Source organism: Stegodyphus dumicola, chromosome 1, assembly GCF_044657685.1.
Source record: "Stegodyphus dumicola isolate Sdum_Otavi_A_Nest chromosome 1, ASM4465768v1".
NCBI classification, from domain to species: Eukaryota; Metazoa; Arthropoda; class Arachnida; order Araneae; family Eresidae; genus Stegodyphus; species Stegodyphus dumicola.
In genome coordinates, this window is record NC_140768.1 from 242,197,764 (window position 1) to 242,214,218 (window position 16,455).

Sequence of the window (16,455 nt, forward strand, 5' to 3'; positions counted from 1 at the left end):
TTCTAATTTAAAACTTTATTTTTTTCCAAGAGGCCGCATAGTAGAACTGAATTAAAATTCTTCCCATTGTGTTTTATTGCCATTCATAACAATATAGTAATTGGAAATTTAAAAAGGTTGCAGTATAATGACCTAAATATGCTTTGTTATTTTAAATCTCAGTAGTGACATGGTGTGAATTATCCAATAGTAATTAGAGCTCTTTTATAGACACCAAGAAATAAGCAATGACGGTGAATTTTATCTTCTTCCTCTAACTTTCTGTTTGCTGTGTATTATACAAAAGTAAATATAGTTAAGTAAAATTCATTTTTACAAAGTAGCAAATCTTATATGAGATGAAACGGAAATCCGAAATTTATCTATAGAAATGTTAGTCACATATCACTTATTTATTTGCAGATAATACTGTTAGACCATTTTTCTGCGGTTTTATGCCTTGAGGATTGTAGAAAATGTTCTTCCCGAAAATCACGTCTAAGTTGTTAGGCAGATGGCACTCAGGGAGAAATTTCAGGAGAAAATGTGTCTCAGTCACATTGCAATCTAGAAATCACGAACATTCATTCAACTGGTGCATTGTTCAGCTTAAAACCCGAACTGAATTCAATAATCTTGCTCCACATTATCCAACTGCACATAAGAAAAATCTCAATAAGACGTCTCTGCAAGAGACGATTTCAAACAAGATATAGGCTACACAGCTTAATAAGAGTCCAGGAAAGCCCACAGATAAATCTTTGCTGATTTCGTTCGATTGCCGGTCATCATTGCGTTTTGGTCCATCTCTTTCGATATGAAATGACGTCTAGCTAGCCGTACTCCTAATCTGAGGGCGCATCACTGAACACCTTTCATCTTGCTTTCAGTGCCACCTTGTTTCTCAGACAGACTCGACTTCTGGGGAAAAATTAGCAATCTTCACAGTGATTAGACCATCGTTTGTTCTGTGGTAGGCTCACGCTCGGCAGGGGCCATATGGTATTGTCTTGTTCGCCGCTTGGTTTTAGGGTTCTTGAGGGGTTGACTCTTCCCTTGGTCAGCACTGAGGAACGGTCGATATCGAACTACACTGAAGTGACAAAAGTCATGGGATAGCAATATGCAATTATACAGATGACAGTAGTATCGCGTAGAAAATGTATAAATGCGAAGTGCTTTGGCAGGGCTTTCATTTGAGTTCAAGTTATTCATGTGAAGAGGCTTTGACGTGATTATGGCCGCACGACGAGAATTAACAGACTTTGAAAGCGGAATGATAGTTGGAGCTAGACGCATTGGTCATTCCATTTCGGATATCGTTAGGGAATTCAACATTCCGAGATCCACAGTGTCAAGAGTGTGCCGAGAGTATCTAATTTCAGGCATAACATCCCACCATGGACAGCGCAGTGGCCGACCACCTGTACTTAACGACCGAGACCACCGACGTCTGCGTAGAGTTGTCAATGTTCACAGACAAGCAACGCTACGTCAAATAACCGCAGAAATCAATGTGGGACGTGTCCGATAGGACAGTGCGGCGAAATTTGTCTTCCTTGGGCTATGCCAGCAGAAGACCGACTCGAGTGCCTTTATTGACAGCACGACATCACCTGCAGCGACTCTCGTGGGCTCGTGAGCATATCGGTTGGTCCCTAAACGAATGGAAAACCGTGGCTTGGTCAGATGAGTCGCTATTTCAGTTGGTAAGAGCTGATGGTAGGGTTCGAGTGTGGCGCAGACCCCACGAAGCCATGGATTCAAGTTGTCAACAAGGCACTGTTCAAGCTGGTGGTGATTCCATAATGGTCTGGGCTGTTTTTACATGGCATGGACTCGTTCCTCTGGTGCAACTGAACCGATCATTGACTGGAAATGGATACCTTCAGCTACTTGGAGATCACTTACAGCCATTCATGGACTTCACGTACTCTAACAACGATGGGATTTTTATGGATGACAATGCGCCATGTCACCGGGCCACAATTGTTCGCGATTGGTTAGAAGAACATTCTGGACAATTCCAGCGAATGATCTGGCCACCTAGATCGCCCGACATGAATCCCATCGAACATTTATGGGACATCATCGAGAGGTCAGTTCGTGCCCAAAATCCTGCACCGTCAACTCTTTCACAATTATGGACGTCTTTAGAGGCAGCATGGCTCAATAATCCTGCAGGGGACTTCCAACGACTTGTCGAGTCCATGCCACGTCGAATTGCTGCACTTCGCAGGGCAAAAGGAGGACCGACAAAATATTAGGAGGTATCCCATGACTTTTGTCACTTCAGTGTATGTGCTAAGCTTTTCGGTGGATGTAAGCTTTTCGTCCTACCATTGTCGTTTTTCATTTCCCCAGACCTTGTGAAATAAAAATCGTCCCCCTGGGTTTACCGGAGCGTTATGCCTCCTTGGATGGCCTCTAGGGGTTGGGACGTTTATCTGTGTAATGTGGCTATCGAGCGAGCCAGTTCTGGGTGCCCGTTACTCCTAGTGCATTGCATTGTGCCGCCTTGTTGGCCATGTCAAAATTGTTTTTGTTGCAATAAACTCCTGATAGGAAGGCGGAGGTATTTCCTGTTAACCTCTGGTGACCGCTAGGAGTCTTCGCTTTCCGTCACCTGTACCGCCTTGTCTGGCATTACTAAATTACTAATTCAGCTTGGTACTGAGAGGCTCGGACCGCTTGATAAACTCGGATTTTTGTACTTATCCTTGTTTCTGGTACCTTGTATTTTGTACTTTATTTTGCTAATGTGTCTTCCCCTTTGTTCTTACCTGGAGCTTTTGTTTAAATAGATCGTTCAAACATAGACTTTTATATGTCGTCATTCTTCTATACTTCAGATAAAACAGCACGACGGTTGAGAAAGATTATCATTGTTTAATTATGTTTTTTTTTTTTTTTTTTTTTTTTTTTTTTTTTTTTTTAAGAATCATCTATATACAGTCTTCTATTCATACTTTATCTATTAAGGGAATAAAAGGATATTCGCCTGGCTGTCAGTTCATTCATTTTTCTTTCCTTCCTATTTAAATAAATGAATATTTAATAGGTAAGTAGCGCCGCTTATGACCTCAGCACATCATTTCTGCACATATGTTCTACTATAAAAAATCTGCTTATTTAGGTTTTCTCTAGCCTTTACATTTCTGCCAGATGCTTTGGAATCACCCTGTATATTAACCTCAGATATGCACCATAATTCTTAATAATAACGATAAATAAAAATGCTTATGGTTACATATTTTAAAGAATAGAAGAAAAGCTTAACTCTTCTTTCTTGTCTCTTTTTTTCTAATTTCCTATTGTTTATCCTGTTTCAAATTCTAGGCAGGTAGTTCTTTTTTGCTTTGCTTTATTCATTTACCAAAATCTAACTTTCTAGAAAGTAAAAGACCCTATTTAAATGAAAAATATTAATTTACTAGATTATTTATTTCATGACATACTTTATGCAATTCATATCAGTAATATCTGCATATATTTCTGTACTGCTTTCATCTGTCTAAACAACTATAACCAAACAGTCAGATGATTTATCATCTCGTTCCCTTTCTAACTGCAGGAATCACAACTCAAAATGATGGTTTAAAATAAACCCTATTTATTAAGATGGCAAATAACGGTTATAAAAGTTTAATACAAACAAATACAAACAAATCTCTAGTACTTACGAGTAATTCAGAAAAACACTTTCATGTCTAATCAAATATTAAAAAACAAATCAAAATGGCCTAATAAGCCTTGTTTTGTTCCTAAATATTCACAAAGAAGAAGTGGCTTGTCGAAGCTAAAGATGATAATTCAATACAGAAAGCACAAATGTGTAGAGTGATGTTCAACAAATTTGCCAAATGTTCTCTCCCTAAATTCAAGAAATCAATGCTTATTGATATTTTAACTACTGCATTCTGGTGGGAATAGCGAAGGTAGAAATGAGAGTACAGGCAAATTAAACTAGGTTAGTTAATATAAAATGTAACATTCGCTACTTTAAAATACATTAAAAGAGAAGGCTTGTATAAGAATCTAATCTATGAAATTATATTTAATGTCTCAGCATCCAAATCGGGGAAGAAAACTCTGGCATTTAGAATCTTTTTGTTAACTCGTAGCAAATTTTATTATGCAAAACGGATGGTACCCTGCTCTGTCTCATTTCACACATTCTCAACATTCCCAAAATTACAGTTTAAGTTAGATGTTTACCGAAACTAAACAACTTGGGAAATAAGTAACTTTATCTTACAGGTCCTAAAGTTAAATAAAAATATTTAAATATAAGTTGTATTGATTTGTATTGATATTAATTAATAAAGATTTACTTTGAAATTACAATCAACTGGTATCACTGCATACTGGTAATAAATAAATGATCAAGATTCCTTAACATATATAGCCTAAAAGATCGATGAAAATGACCGTAATAGGTGTAAACAGAGATTTAGTAGCAACTACAGTCATTTTCACCGAGTTCTATCTCGTTAAGATTACAAATAAGGAAAATAATTCTTTGTACCCCGCTGCTGAGTTCCATTTTGACTTCCTCTACACTAAAAATCTAAACAAAATTAATCACTTTATTTAACTTCCTTAAATTTTCTAAAACGCCGTTTGAACTATTAGAACTTTAAAAGCATAGCGTAAATTAAATTTTCGTTTTATTGTGTTTATTTTCCTTTATGAGAAGCAAGCCCACCAGCGGCCGAGAGGTAAAGTCACTTAACAATGGTAGTTCAACAGGGATTCAAATCTCAACGAATGGACTGGCCAACAATCGACTTTTCGTAGTTTTCCCCGTGTGTAATATGGACATGAGTCAGCTTCCTTTAGAAAGTCCACTACGAAAATTAGCCCTTGTCTGCTTTATCATAATTAGATGAACTAAACCAAATTTTTCTGAGGTTGATTAGTAAAAACCAGTTGAACATTGGTAGTTCGACCCAAGTTCAGATCCCAATGAATAGACTGACTGCACTGGATTTGTTTTACCTATGAGTAACATGAATGCGAGCCAATGGAATAACATGAATTTCCTTTTTCACGAAAACATTCTTTCCCTTAAGCAAATAATCCTCGCATACTTTTTTTAATCTAAATAATCCTAACCTTTTCTGAGGCTGTATACTGTTTCCAAAACCTAGAAGACTGACTGTGGAAAATAAATATTATGCAATGAAATGTATAACGCCAACTGTATAACGGTTTAGAGTAGAGGCCAAAAAAATTAAATATTTTTATTAGATCTATATACACATTCACATGACAAGATAGTTAGATCACAAATTTTCCAAATATAGTGGTGTTCTATTTCAAATAATCTTGACCTCCAGCATGGAACACTCCCCCATTAATACTTGAATAACGTATTAGATAAATTTTCCATTGTAATATCCCATTTTAAAGATAAAAAGTTTCTCATGCAGCAATGAGAGGGAACTGTATATTTCTCCTAGCCTTTTAAATGCCTTTTAATTTCTAGTTTTGGTATTTAGGAGACAGTTATGGGGGAAACGAACAGAGTGTCATTAATGAACGCTTTTAGAATACCTACGAGGCCAACCTTACTAAATTTTCACAATCGTGTTCACATACCAACAAGATATGAGATCGTTTAAGTGATAGGTAAGGAACAAATGAACCATACTGTCCTGTTTAAAAAGCCGTTAGAGCATGCTTTGTTCGCATGCCAAGTTTTCAGATAGCTATCTCCATACTTATTGTTACTAAATCCTTTGTAATCTGAAATCGCTTTAACGATAGTGACTCAGCCTTCAACCCCCTTCTTGACCCAATTCAGTTTGAATGTTTTGCAGTTCTTATATAAAATAAAAAGCTAAAGAGAATATACCTTACGCCGTCTTTGGTTTAAGGTTATAAGAAAAGGTGAGTCATGGATAATGATGATTTAGAAAAGTATAATCTACTTATCATTAATTTAATTGATCAAAAAGGTGGAATACGGTCTTATTTACTTTAGATTTTTTTATTTCAATTTCAAGCAATTCTTACACTGAAATTCATAGAAATATAAATACGAAAGGTCTTTTCCTAGAGACTTTATATATGCTGTTAGACTTTTATTTAGAATTATTTAGTTTACATACAGAACAAGTTACGTAAGTGAAATTACAATTGTAAGGTCAAAACTAATTTCATGTAATCTAAATTATGGTTAACCTTCTTAAACAGCAGACAAGTATTCGTCCCGTCTTTGCCTCTGAATTCAAGAAGACTAAGTACATAAAAAAATGGTAATTTACTTATACCAGTAAAATCAAACTTTTTAATAAAAATAAATAAAACGTGTACTATGGTAATTTACTAAAATAATGGTAATTTACTAAAAAATAATGGTAATTTACTTATACCAGTAAAATCAAACTTTTTAATAAAAATAAATAAAACGTGTACTATGACAGGAATTAAAAAGTTATGAATGCTGTTGTTTGTAGGCATTTTCGTGGTTTTTTCATGTGTAAGTTAATACGAGTCAAAGTCTTCCTCCTTCAGCCTTCATCGTTTAGCCGTAATCAAATAAACCAAACCAAAGCCCCAGGCTCTAAACAGTACTATCGGTATCGGTAACGTTATGCTGGTAAAACTAGAATTCAGTTGGCAGGTGAAGTTTACATTCTTACTCCCCATTTAAATTCCCTTAATTCTATTTCTGGTGGAACTGATGGAAAACATAAAATGCAGGCGAACGAATGAATGTAAGGCCGGACACCCTTGACGGCATTTTATGACAAATCGGGTATCGTCCGGTACCTGCAACTGTCTAGTTGAACACTGGTTTTATGTTCTACAGCGTATACTACAACTGGCCAGACATATATATATATACTTAGTACATAACATAACATGCACATATCATAGCATATACATTATCATTTACATATATCCCGTTATTAAACGTATACATAAAATTGGATAAATATTGGAAAAACAGATGCCTACGAAAAAATCATACTCATGCCCCGATATATACACACCATGACATATACGAGACATGCACATAGAGTACCATACACATAGCCATGTACATACCTTAACTTGTACATACAATGATATAGTATATATGTAGCGGTAAATCCTTCCACAAAATTTACTTCTACTTCAACTTAGCAGAGCCGTGTAGAGTTTGAAAAGCTACAGACGAGCATCGGAAGTGCTGGAGACGAGACGCGTTCCAGACAAGGGGATATTCTGAGATGGAATGGAAGCGGACAGACTGTCCGCAGGTCCATCAAAGATGTTTGTTCATAGTAGTATGTGGGCAAGACGTGCCTTTGAATGTATTTATGGAAAACTGTGAGTTAGCTAGCCGTACAACAATTCCGTGGAACTGTTGAAATTACGATCATTGTGAGACTGTTTGCAAAATTAACTTTAACTATATTTTATTTATCTTACTTTTCATTTATTTAATATTAGTAAAATAAAGCATTTAATAATGCAATAGACGTGCTCTATTATGTTTTGAAAGTAAATACTACATATATATATGTACACATATATCCTACTATTATTTAAACATATACATACTATTAAACACTATGAATATTGGAAAAATATTCATCGCGTTTAATAGTTAAAAAGTAAATGTTATGTTTAAACAATAGTAGAATACATTCTCAGCGATAAGACTGCTAAATGGCAGATAGATGTATTTGACCATTCCTGATAAATGATCGGCAACTAGAGAAAAATATTCTTTCTAATCTCAATACTTTGCGCTTACAAATGGCCCGGATGGCAAGATAGCTTAACTCTGGTAGTTCGAAACACTGGTAAATTGCTAAACATCCTATGTTTATTGTTGAACCAAATTATGTTAAGCTTTACATAAAAGGTTTTTTTCCCTTTTCCTTCTCTTTAAGTGGCCAAAACGATCTTACACCATATCGGCTTTGGAAGGATTTTATCATTTTAATCTTGGATCCAGCCGCAATCTGTCCTGTGTATTTTTGAGTTGAGGATGTTGAAAATATTCTTAGCGCAGAAATATGCATATTAAACCAGGGCAAAAGGCAAGAAAGGGAGTTTATAACTAAATATAATTTAATCGATTGATTTAAATTAAAAATAAAAAATTAGCATAAAATTTAGGTCCACCTACGTGCAAGCGGTAAAAGCCGTAGAACGCTAGTAATTCGGTTCGGAGTTCAATTTCTGGCAAATGGGTCGGCTGCACGGAGTTTTCGTGGTTTTCCTGTGTTACGTGGATGCAAGCTAGTTTCCTTTGGAAAGTGTTTCACGGGGCATCCCTCCCTTTCCGTGTAGGGCCTAATGGTTTAGCACGTAATATTTTTTTATAAAGCATGAAAATCCAAATCATGGTTTTTAAAAACTATTTAAATTATATCCTTGTGTTTTCCGCAATTCATTCTTTTGAAGGAAATATTTAATATTAAACACTGCCTTACAACTGCATCAAAACAATGTGATTATCTCTTAGCTGTAAATGAATTATCGATTACTATCAAAATTTAATAAGCTGAGTATTAATAGCTCAATACAATTAGTGCTGAGTTTATCAATGCGATCAGTCACGCAAAAATGACCAGTTTTAGTTGTTCATTCGGAAATGCTTCTGTAATTTATTCAAAAAATTTTAACTATTTTAATGTCGGAGACATAAACCGATTTCAGTCATTCTCCTCCAATTAATTTCCTTTGTTTAAACTAACAAGCATATACAAGATAATGCATTAGTAAAAATATGGAACGTACATCTGTCTAAATGTAACAATCCATTTACATGAATCAGTTCTACTCGTTTCAAAAACCAAGGGCCTCGGATTGAGCAAACTTTCATGCCAGTTGATGTGACCTAGTTTGAAACACAGCTGATAAATCTAGGAAGTAAAACGTCGATTTCATTAACAATATCAATCACAAGAGTATCGCCCACAAGTATGTCCTTAATGAAAGCTGAAGACTTAAGTGACCACAGGGCCCATTTTGCTTGCGATATGTTATTCGAATTCGGATTGTAGTATGTGTGCTCGAAAAATTCGAACATGTATACTTCCTTCCTCGTTTCCCCACCGGGGAGTTTTCTGTTTCAAAACACATTCTTTGCCTGCTCTGCATAAGGAAGAAAAACACTAAAAAAGTAAAAGAATACTGTATTTTAATGGGTTGTAAAACAGAATGTTTTATATGTAAGATGGAAATAGCACCTTAATGTGTTCTACTTTCGGCAATTCCGTATAGAAAGCCGAAATCGCTGAAGCGTGGAATAGAATCTTAAGGAAATAGCTGTTTTTCATTGTTAGGAAATTTGTCATCATTTGACACTAAAAGGGTGTCATAAAAACGCAAAGTTAAACGAGTGATCAATTCTGTTGTGATCAATTCTGTTGATCTATGGCATTTTGAACTGGATAGAATTCAACGCTTTCCGCTTTATAGAATGTGCGAAGATTCATACGATAAAATACTGATAGACTAACCGAACCATGAAAACAAGCTGTATCTCGTTTACTACGGTTGGAATTCAATTCTCATTTCATCACACAGCTCATGAATATCAGAGAGATGCATATGATTCAGGATATTTCGTAATAATTACTGGTCGATATCAGTTTTTTTAATTTAGCTTTTTGCTAACTTTATTTAGTATTTTTCCCAGCATTAACTTGGAGGGAAAATATAAATATTATGAAGGAAACTATTTAACTATTTGCATATTGTTATTTTTTGTCTTGCTTGAATTTAAAAATCTCCGCATCTAGCTAGCTGGTCGTAAAATCATTTTTAAAACTGTCGTAAAGTGATTACCAACTAATATATTGAAATCTGAAATTAACTGTTTCGAAAAGACTTGTTTTTCATACTATATAATTTAAAGGACCTGAGGAATGATAAAAAAAACCTCTATATGCAAAGAAAAAAGACGGCTAATAATGCATTTTTCGTTTCTCTCTTAAACAATGATTTTTAAAATAATCTCTCTCTGATTAGTAGCTGAATTAAATGCGTGAAGCTTAATTTATATTAATATTTGAATGCAGATATTATTCTTAAAAAATTCATGCAAAAGAAGGAAAAGATTTGAATTAATATATCACATGAAGTAACTACAAAAGTTATGTAAATGACGAGTTCATCAACAAATTAATATTACATTACTTTGTTTTTTGTGGACGAAAATCATTGAACGTTTGGTAACGAAAAAACGAATTTAACTCAGTCAAAAAAGAACTGTAATGTATGCAATAAATTACTGTCTAGCAATTTATTAGTCATTTTGCAAAGTTTCTACCAGTAAAACCTATCAAGCATAATAATATCAGTTTATAAAATGTTCAATGGCTTAGCTAGGCAGGGGCAAGAGGGAACATCTGTCCCCGGGCGCAGCATCCAGAGGGCGCCAAATGAATGTTATGAAATTTTAGAATGAAATGTTTTCCATGCTTGGCACATAGTAAGGGCGCAAAATCTTCAGTTGCCCCTGGTGCTAAAAACGCTAGCTACGTCTCTGAAAATGTTAATTTTTGTAGTTATAAGATACTTTTTACATTTAACATGTAATGGTGCATAAAATTTATACTCCAAGTTAAACGCTCGCAATTATTTATAACCTTAAAAAGAATTATCCTTCTCGTAGTGTAATTGTAACACGGCTAGCTAGCAGCTGGAAGATCCGTGACACGAATCCCTGCAAAGTATTACAATAAATCAATGACGTCTAATGCTGCAATAAGCCTAATATCTCTGCAATGTGTTTTGTTTTCATAATAAAAACTAATTTAACAAATGAAACCTAATGTCTCTGCAATTCATATTTTTTTAATAATCAAGAAAATTCCACAAATCAGTATTAAAACCTAAGATTTGGTCTTTAAAATGAATTTTGTTTTAATAATTAAAAAAATTCAAATATATATTAAAGCCTAATGTTTCTACGATGTGTTTTATGAGCCGCCCAGAGGATATAATGGCTAGGGAAGCCTACTTCTGTACCGAAAGGCCCAAATTCGAATCCCAGAGAAGGCATGGATGTTTGTAAATATATGACGTCTTTGCGGCATGGGAGCAATCTAAATATATGGCGAGCCGAAGGTCCTCTCGAGAGGTTGGTAGACCCACGGACCTCAAGAGAGGATGGCTGACCCGCAGACCCATGCCCCCGGGGTGCTCTCGATCAAAATTGGGTGCGTAACTGATCGAAGTCGTACTGTCACCTGCATTGTGCTCAAGGTTCTTGCAAACGTCAATCTTGCTCTCCTTGCCACGATGAATTTCGTGGGCTTGTTCTGATATTACTGTCAGACAAGTGAGATAAGTCACAACAACAACATGTTTTTTTTTAATAATTAAAAGTAATTCAACAAATCGATATCAAATATTTTAATACAGCCGAATCTGGATTTAGCGATTTTTGTTTTAAAGTACTGAATGGTTTCATTAAATGAGCCTATGATTTATAATTACATAAGAATTCGTTTAATAGCATCTAACTTATATATTTAGAACGTCTCTTTATAATTTTCGACATCTAATATTTTTCTCCTTTTCTTTCGTTTCCTTTTATTTTCTGTACCGAACATTACAAACAAACTCTCTACAAACTTATGATATTTTAAAAAATCTCTGAAATTTCAGATTTTATTTCTGACATATGCTATTTTCTCCCATTCTGCTCTTCGCTTAATGCTCTCTTAAAGTTTTAAAAGAACGGTGTGAAATGAGAATTAAACTCTGTCAATCCTAGATACCTCCAAACATTACACGGAGACTTTTATATATTTTCGGTTAAAATCTACGTATATCATTAAATCGTGTTTCAAAATCTTTTACTTAAATAATTTTCTTTTATATATAAAAAATAACTTCACAGCAAACCTGATTTCCTAAAAGTTTTGTTGGGTAGTAATAGAGCGATTGTTTCCAGCAACATTTAGAAGTATGTTTTTTTCACTCACGCTGTAAAACTCACGTGCCAGAAATATACCATAAATTAAATTGCAGTGTATCTGAATAACAGCCTTATTATTTGAAGAAAAGGTAGTCATTTTATTCAGTTAAACAATGGTGTTTTAGTTATTGCTGACCTTGTGCTGAATTCTTTTATTTCTGAAATATATTCAAAGTATAGTGACACAATTAATCGGCTAAAACTTATTCACTAGCACTTAAGTAAAAAAACCTTGCATCATACAAAATATCAATTTTAATAGTAAAGTTACGCCCTACTTGCACTTAATCTGAACACTAGGTTACTCTTCCTAGACTAGCAGGCGAATTCTCGTCCCGTCTTTGAGTAGCACAAGGTGATCACCGCAAACCGCTAAAATATTTATTTCTAATTGGCTTGAAATGAGTTTTTAAATGAGTTGTTTTTCCATGGAATACTTGTTTTTAGAAATAATGTCCTGAAGAACCACTGAATTCTCACTTTCGATTTCTTTTAGGATAAGTCAAGTTCCAAACTTTTTCTACACAATAGTAAAAGATTCAACAGTAGGATGAAAGATTAACCATCCTATTTCTGCGATAAAGGTTTATTAACAACATGCAATCAAAAAGACTCGATCTAACCCAGAAACTAAACTAAAACATTTCGTTTTTCTTTCTTCTCCCTACCGTTCACTAAACAACATTTTAAAACTTCAAATTTTAACCACTTTGATTCAAATGTTTTGTTACTGTGTAAAAAAATATTAAATATATATTAAAACAAACACGCATTTTTTTTAATATCCATAAAAATTGTCAGGTTCATCAAAATAAAGAAAAATTGTAACTCAAATCCAACATTGTTCGGTGAAACCTTCGCATTCTCGAGCAGGGAAGAATCGCACAAATAGCCGTTTCTAGTATTTAAGGGATTTGGTTTGGTTTATTTAATTACGGCAAAGCACACTAGGGCTATCTGCCTAAGGGCAGGGATGCTTTCGTGGAGGACTTTCTAAGAAGAACTGGTTCGTATACACGTTACACATGGGGAAAACTACGAAAACGCCCATGCAGCCAGCCCGTTCGCGGGATTCAAACCTCGGACCGAACTACCAGTGTTAAGCGACTTTACCGCTCGGCCGCTGGTGTGCCCTGTATTTAAGGGATGAGAAATGGGAACGTGTTATAGGATCTAAATAATTTTTTTCTTCATATGTTTCATACCATGAACCATGCGATTACATCGAGTTTCCTCTAGCAAACGACACATTGTCTGGTGAGAGGAGGAACTGTGAAATTGAACTTTACAAATTCCTGCTCAGAATGTAATTTCTAGAATTTTTTTAAAATTTTTGTTCAACTTTTTGTTTTTTATTCTTTAATTTCATCAATTTTTATTTATTTTACTTTGCTGAAGCGGCCGCGGAATCCCTGTGAAGTGTAAGGCGGAGTTGTTAGGTCTCCAGGGAGTATAAATTGGGAATAGTTGACAACGCCGGGAGACGGAGACATTATCATTCTACCAAGACGTTAGGTGGTATTGTTTCGCGTCCCTGCATATAGCATTGCATATCACATAACATTGTAAGATATTGTTGCTGTTGTGGTTCAGGAGATACAGTTTGGGAACAGCTGAACTACTGCTTGTGGCCTGAGAATATAACAGTATCTCAGTTATTTACAAAGAAAATACTAAAGTGGAACCTAAGAACTGGCTCCGATGATATCGCGCCTTGTAACTAAGTACTATCAGCAAAAGTAAATTTTCAAAACAAGCATAATGTTACGGCGAATAGTACATGGTATTTTACAGCTCACCTTGCTGATGTCTTTCTACACATAAATTTTATATCGTTATTTAAACTCACTTAATTTGTATATCCTAGTGGGCTGGACAAAAAGGTAGAAATGCAGGAAAGATAAAACTTAGAAAATAACATGTTAATTAAAATAAACTGTACATAACGTCAAAAGGAGCACGCCAGAGACAGTTTTGAAATTCGTAAAACCAGCAATACTGTATGCTAGTTTCTATAGTTATTGTGGATGCCACTGATTTTTACTTCTGGATTATAAAAAAAAATACACTAGTCTATTTTCCTAAACGAAGAGATGCCTTCCTGGAGGGCTTCTTAAGAGGCTGTTTTTTATGTTACAAATGGAGAAAATACACAAAAACTTCTGCTCAGCAAGATGTTTTGCCTAGATTTGAAATCATGCTAAATGTCAAGGCAATAAAGTCTTGTACTTTATTGCCTTGACAGAATATATTTTCGACAAACTACAGCATTTAAATTGTCCTCACATTCTTAGACGACCCTTAATTTTCATTATTTTCATAATTGGATTATGATTAAAGTTCATTACAAGGCCACCCAGATCATTAAGACATGTAGCGCAAAACCAAATACGCTACTGCATTGAATAAACTAGTAAATTTATGTTACAAATATTTTGCTGCTATCAACAGCGAGATAAAATGAACTCCTCTTAACACGTAGTTTGAGGCAAAATATCAGCTGGATGTCCTGACATAGGGGCAACAGCCATGAGAGCTCCAGTACAGCTCATTTTGAAGAAATGTACAAAACTGCTTCCTGAAACTTTTGCGCCTGGAAGACTAAAACTTTATGCAGCTCAGAAAACATAGAAGTTTATTTCATTAATGTTTGAGATGGACGCTCATTTAGAGCGTTCAAAGAAAACTACAGTATTCTATTCTAGCACTTGCTCCACGTGCTTCTGTTTTGGATATTTCCTAAGGTTTGCCGAAAACAGTGCAAATAAGGCGAGTCCAGAACTATGAACTATAATTATGAAACTTGAAACTGTACCAGTTTAACCTTCCTAAGCTTCCGACGAATTCTTCTTTTCGCATTTAATAAGAAGTCTAAAATCTATCTATATATGTATACAATATATACCACTCCCCTTGCCTGTTTTAAAAGTCCTTACTCGGCCTTTATTTTTGCAATCGTTGGTTGTAGAAAAAAAAACGTATACTTTTAGCTATAAAAGTGTTTTAAATTCAAAAATATTCATGTTTTGGCAAATAAAAAAAATTAATTTATTAAAAAATGTTAAAAAGAACATTAATTTTGAACATTAATTAAGCTTTTAATACGCTCTCTTGGTTTGTATACTTATAACTGCAGAAGTTGTGAAAGTTTTATACGTTATGAAAAAATAAAAATACAAGAAGTTTGACTCCCATACGACAAAAATTGACTGGGCTATTTAATTTCAAAATTTGCAATTTTTTATGTCATTTTCAATTTGCCTTGAAGGATCTGCTAATTATGTTAGAATAATTCAGGAAAGTAAGTTTAAAGAAAGTGCAGTAAAAAATGTGTATAACTTAGTAGTCGCACAAAAAGTCATTTTTACATATGATGTCTCCATATCAGATTTTTTTAATTTTTATTATAAAATAGGATATTTCTGCGATATAAAGCTGCTTTGATTTTTATTCTTTAAATTTCGAAATTTCATTCTTTTAATTTCGAAATATTGTTCTTGCTCTTTTTCTTTTAACATTATGTATCTACATGACGATGACAACCTTGCAAAGTTTCGCTATTGTTTTTCCCCCACGATATATTGTGTTGAGATTTTTCAACCTGCCGTAAATTCCCTGAAATGTTTTTGTTCGGGATATCGTCAATAACCAAACAAAGGTTTAAATTACTGGCAAAATTGTCCATAAAATTGCTTTAAAAGAACTATGAGTATGTTAAAATATTGTTTATACCTCGTATAAAACAAATTCTACATTTCATTTCTAGCTAAAGGAAAGAAAGGCTTGGTGGACATCATCTCAGCTGGTACAAGAGAAATATGGAACAAAAAGGTCCCAGGTACACAGATGGAGAAACTCCAGAAAACTATTGAAGATAAATATGGTGTGAAATTTGGTGAGTTGTTTTCTAAATTTACTTGTAAGAATAAATATTCTTAACTGAATTAGCTGAGAAATTTGACGCAATGATTAATACTTTCATTACTGTTTCTTAAAACACTTCTAAACACAAACTGTAAAAGAAATATTTCTAAAATGTTAACATTTCATTTAACGTTCTAATACATCAATAGTATATATGTATTTATGATCGTACATTGCGACTATAAAGGGTACTATTTCTTTGTAATCATTTTTTAATATCGCAGCTGCTAACTATCCAACGAATAGTTAATAATTGGAACATTGCAGTTATAGCTTACGTTAGGTTAGGTTATTTAATTACGGCAAAGCCTCGAGGGCTATCTGCCTAAGGGGAGGGATGCCTTCGTAGAGGACTTTCTAAGGGAAACTGGTTCGTATACACGTTACACATGACGAAAACCACGAAAACACCCATGCAGCCAGCCCGTTCGCGGGATTCGAACCTTGGACCGAACTACCAGTGTTCAGCGACTTTACCACTCGGCCGCTGGTGGGCTGCAGTTATAGCTATAAACTGTTTAGAGTTATTATTTAAGTCATATTTAGTAACCACATCACTAGTAGTTGGATCATCATGGCTTAGAAACTAGATCACCGTAGTTAACAGCTAGATC

At 34.6% G+C, this 16,455-nt stretch overlaps 1 protein-coding gene across 1 annotated transcript in view; it reads left to right on the forward strand.

The window, feature by feature from the left end:
• Window positions 1-16,455, forward strand: part of LOC118192190 (acetoacetyl-CoA synthetase-like) — an 82,672-nt gene that overhangs the window by 11,714 nt on the left and 54,503 nt on the right. The window contains exon 2 of the mRNA XM_085826863.1: window positions 15,684-15,812. Within this exon, the coding sequence (XP_085682989.1) occupies window positions 15,684-15,812 (129 nt within the window). The remainder of the gene's footprint in view (window positions 1-15,683; window positions 15,813-16,455) is intronic.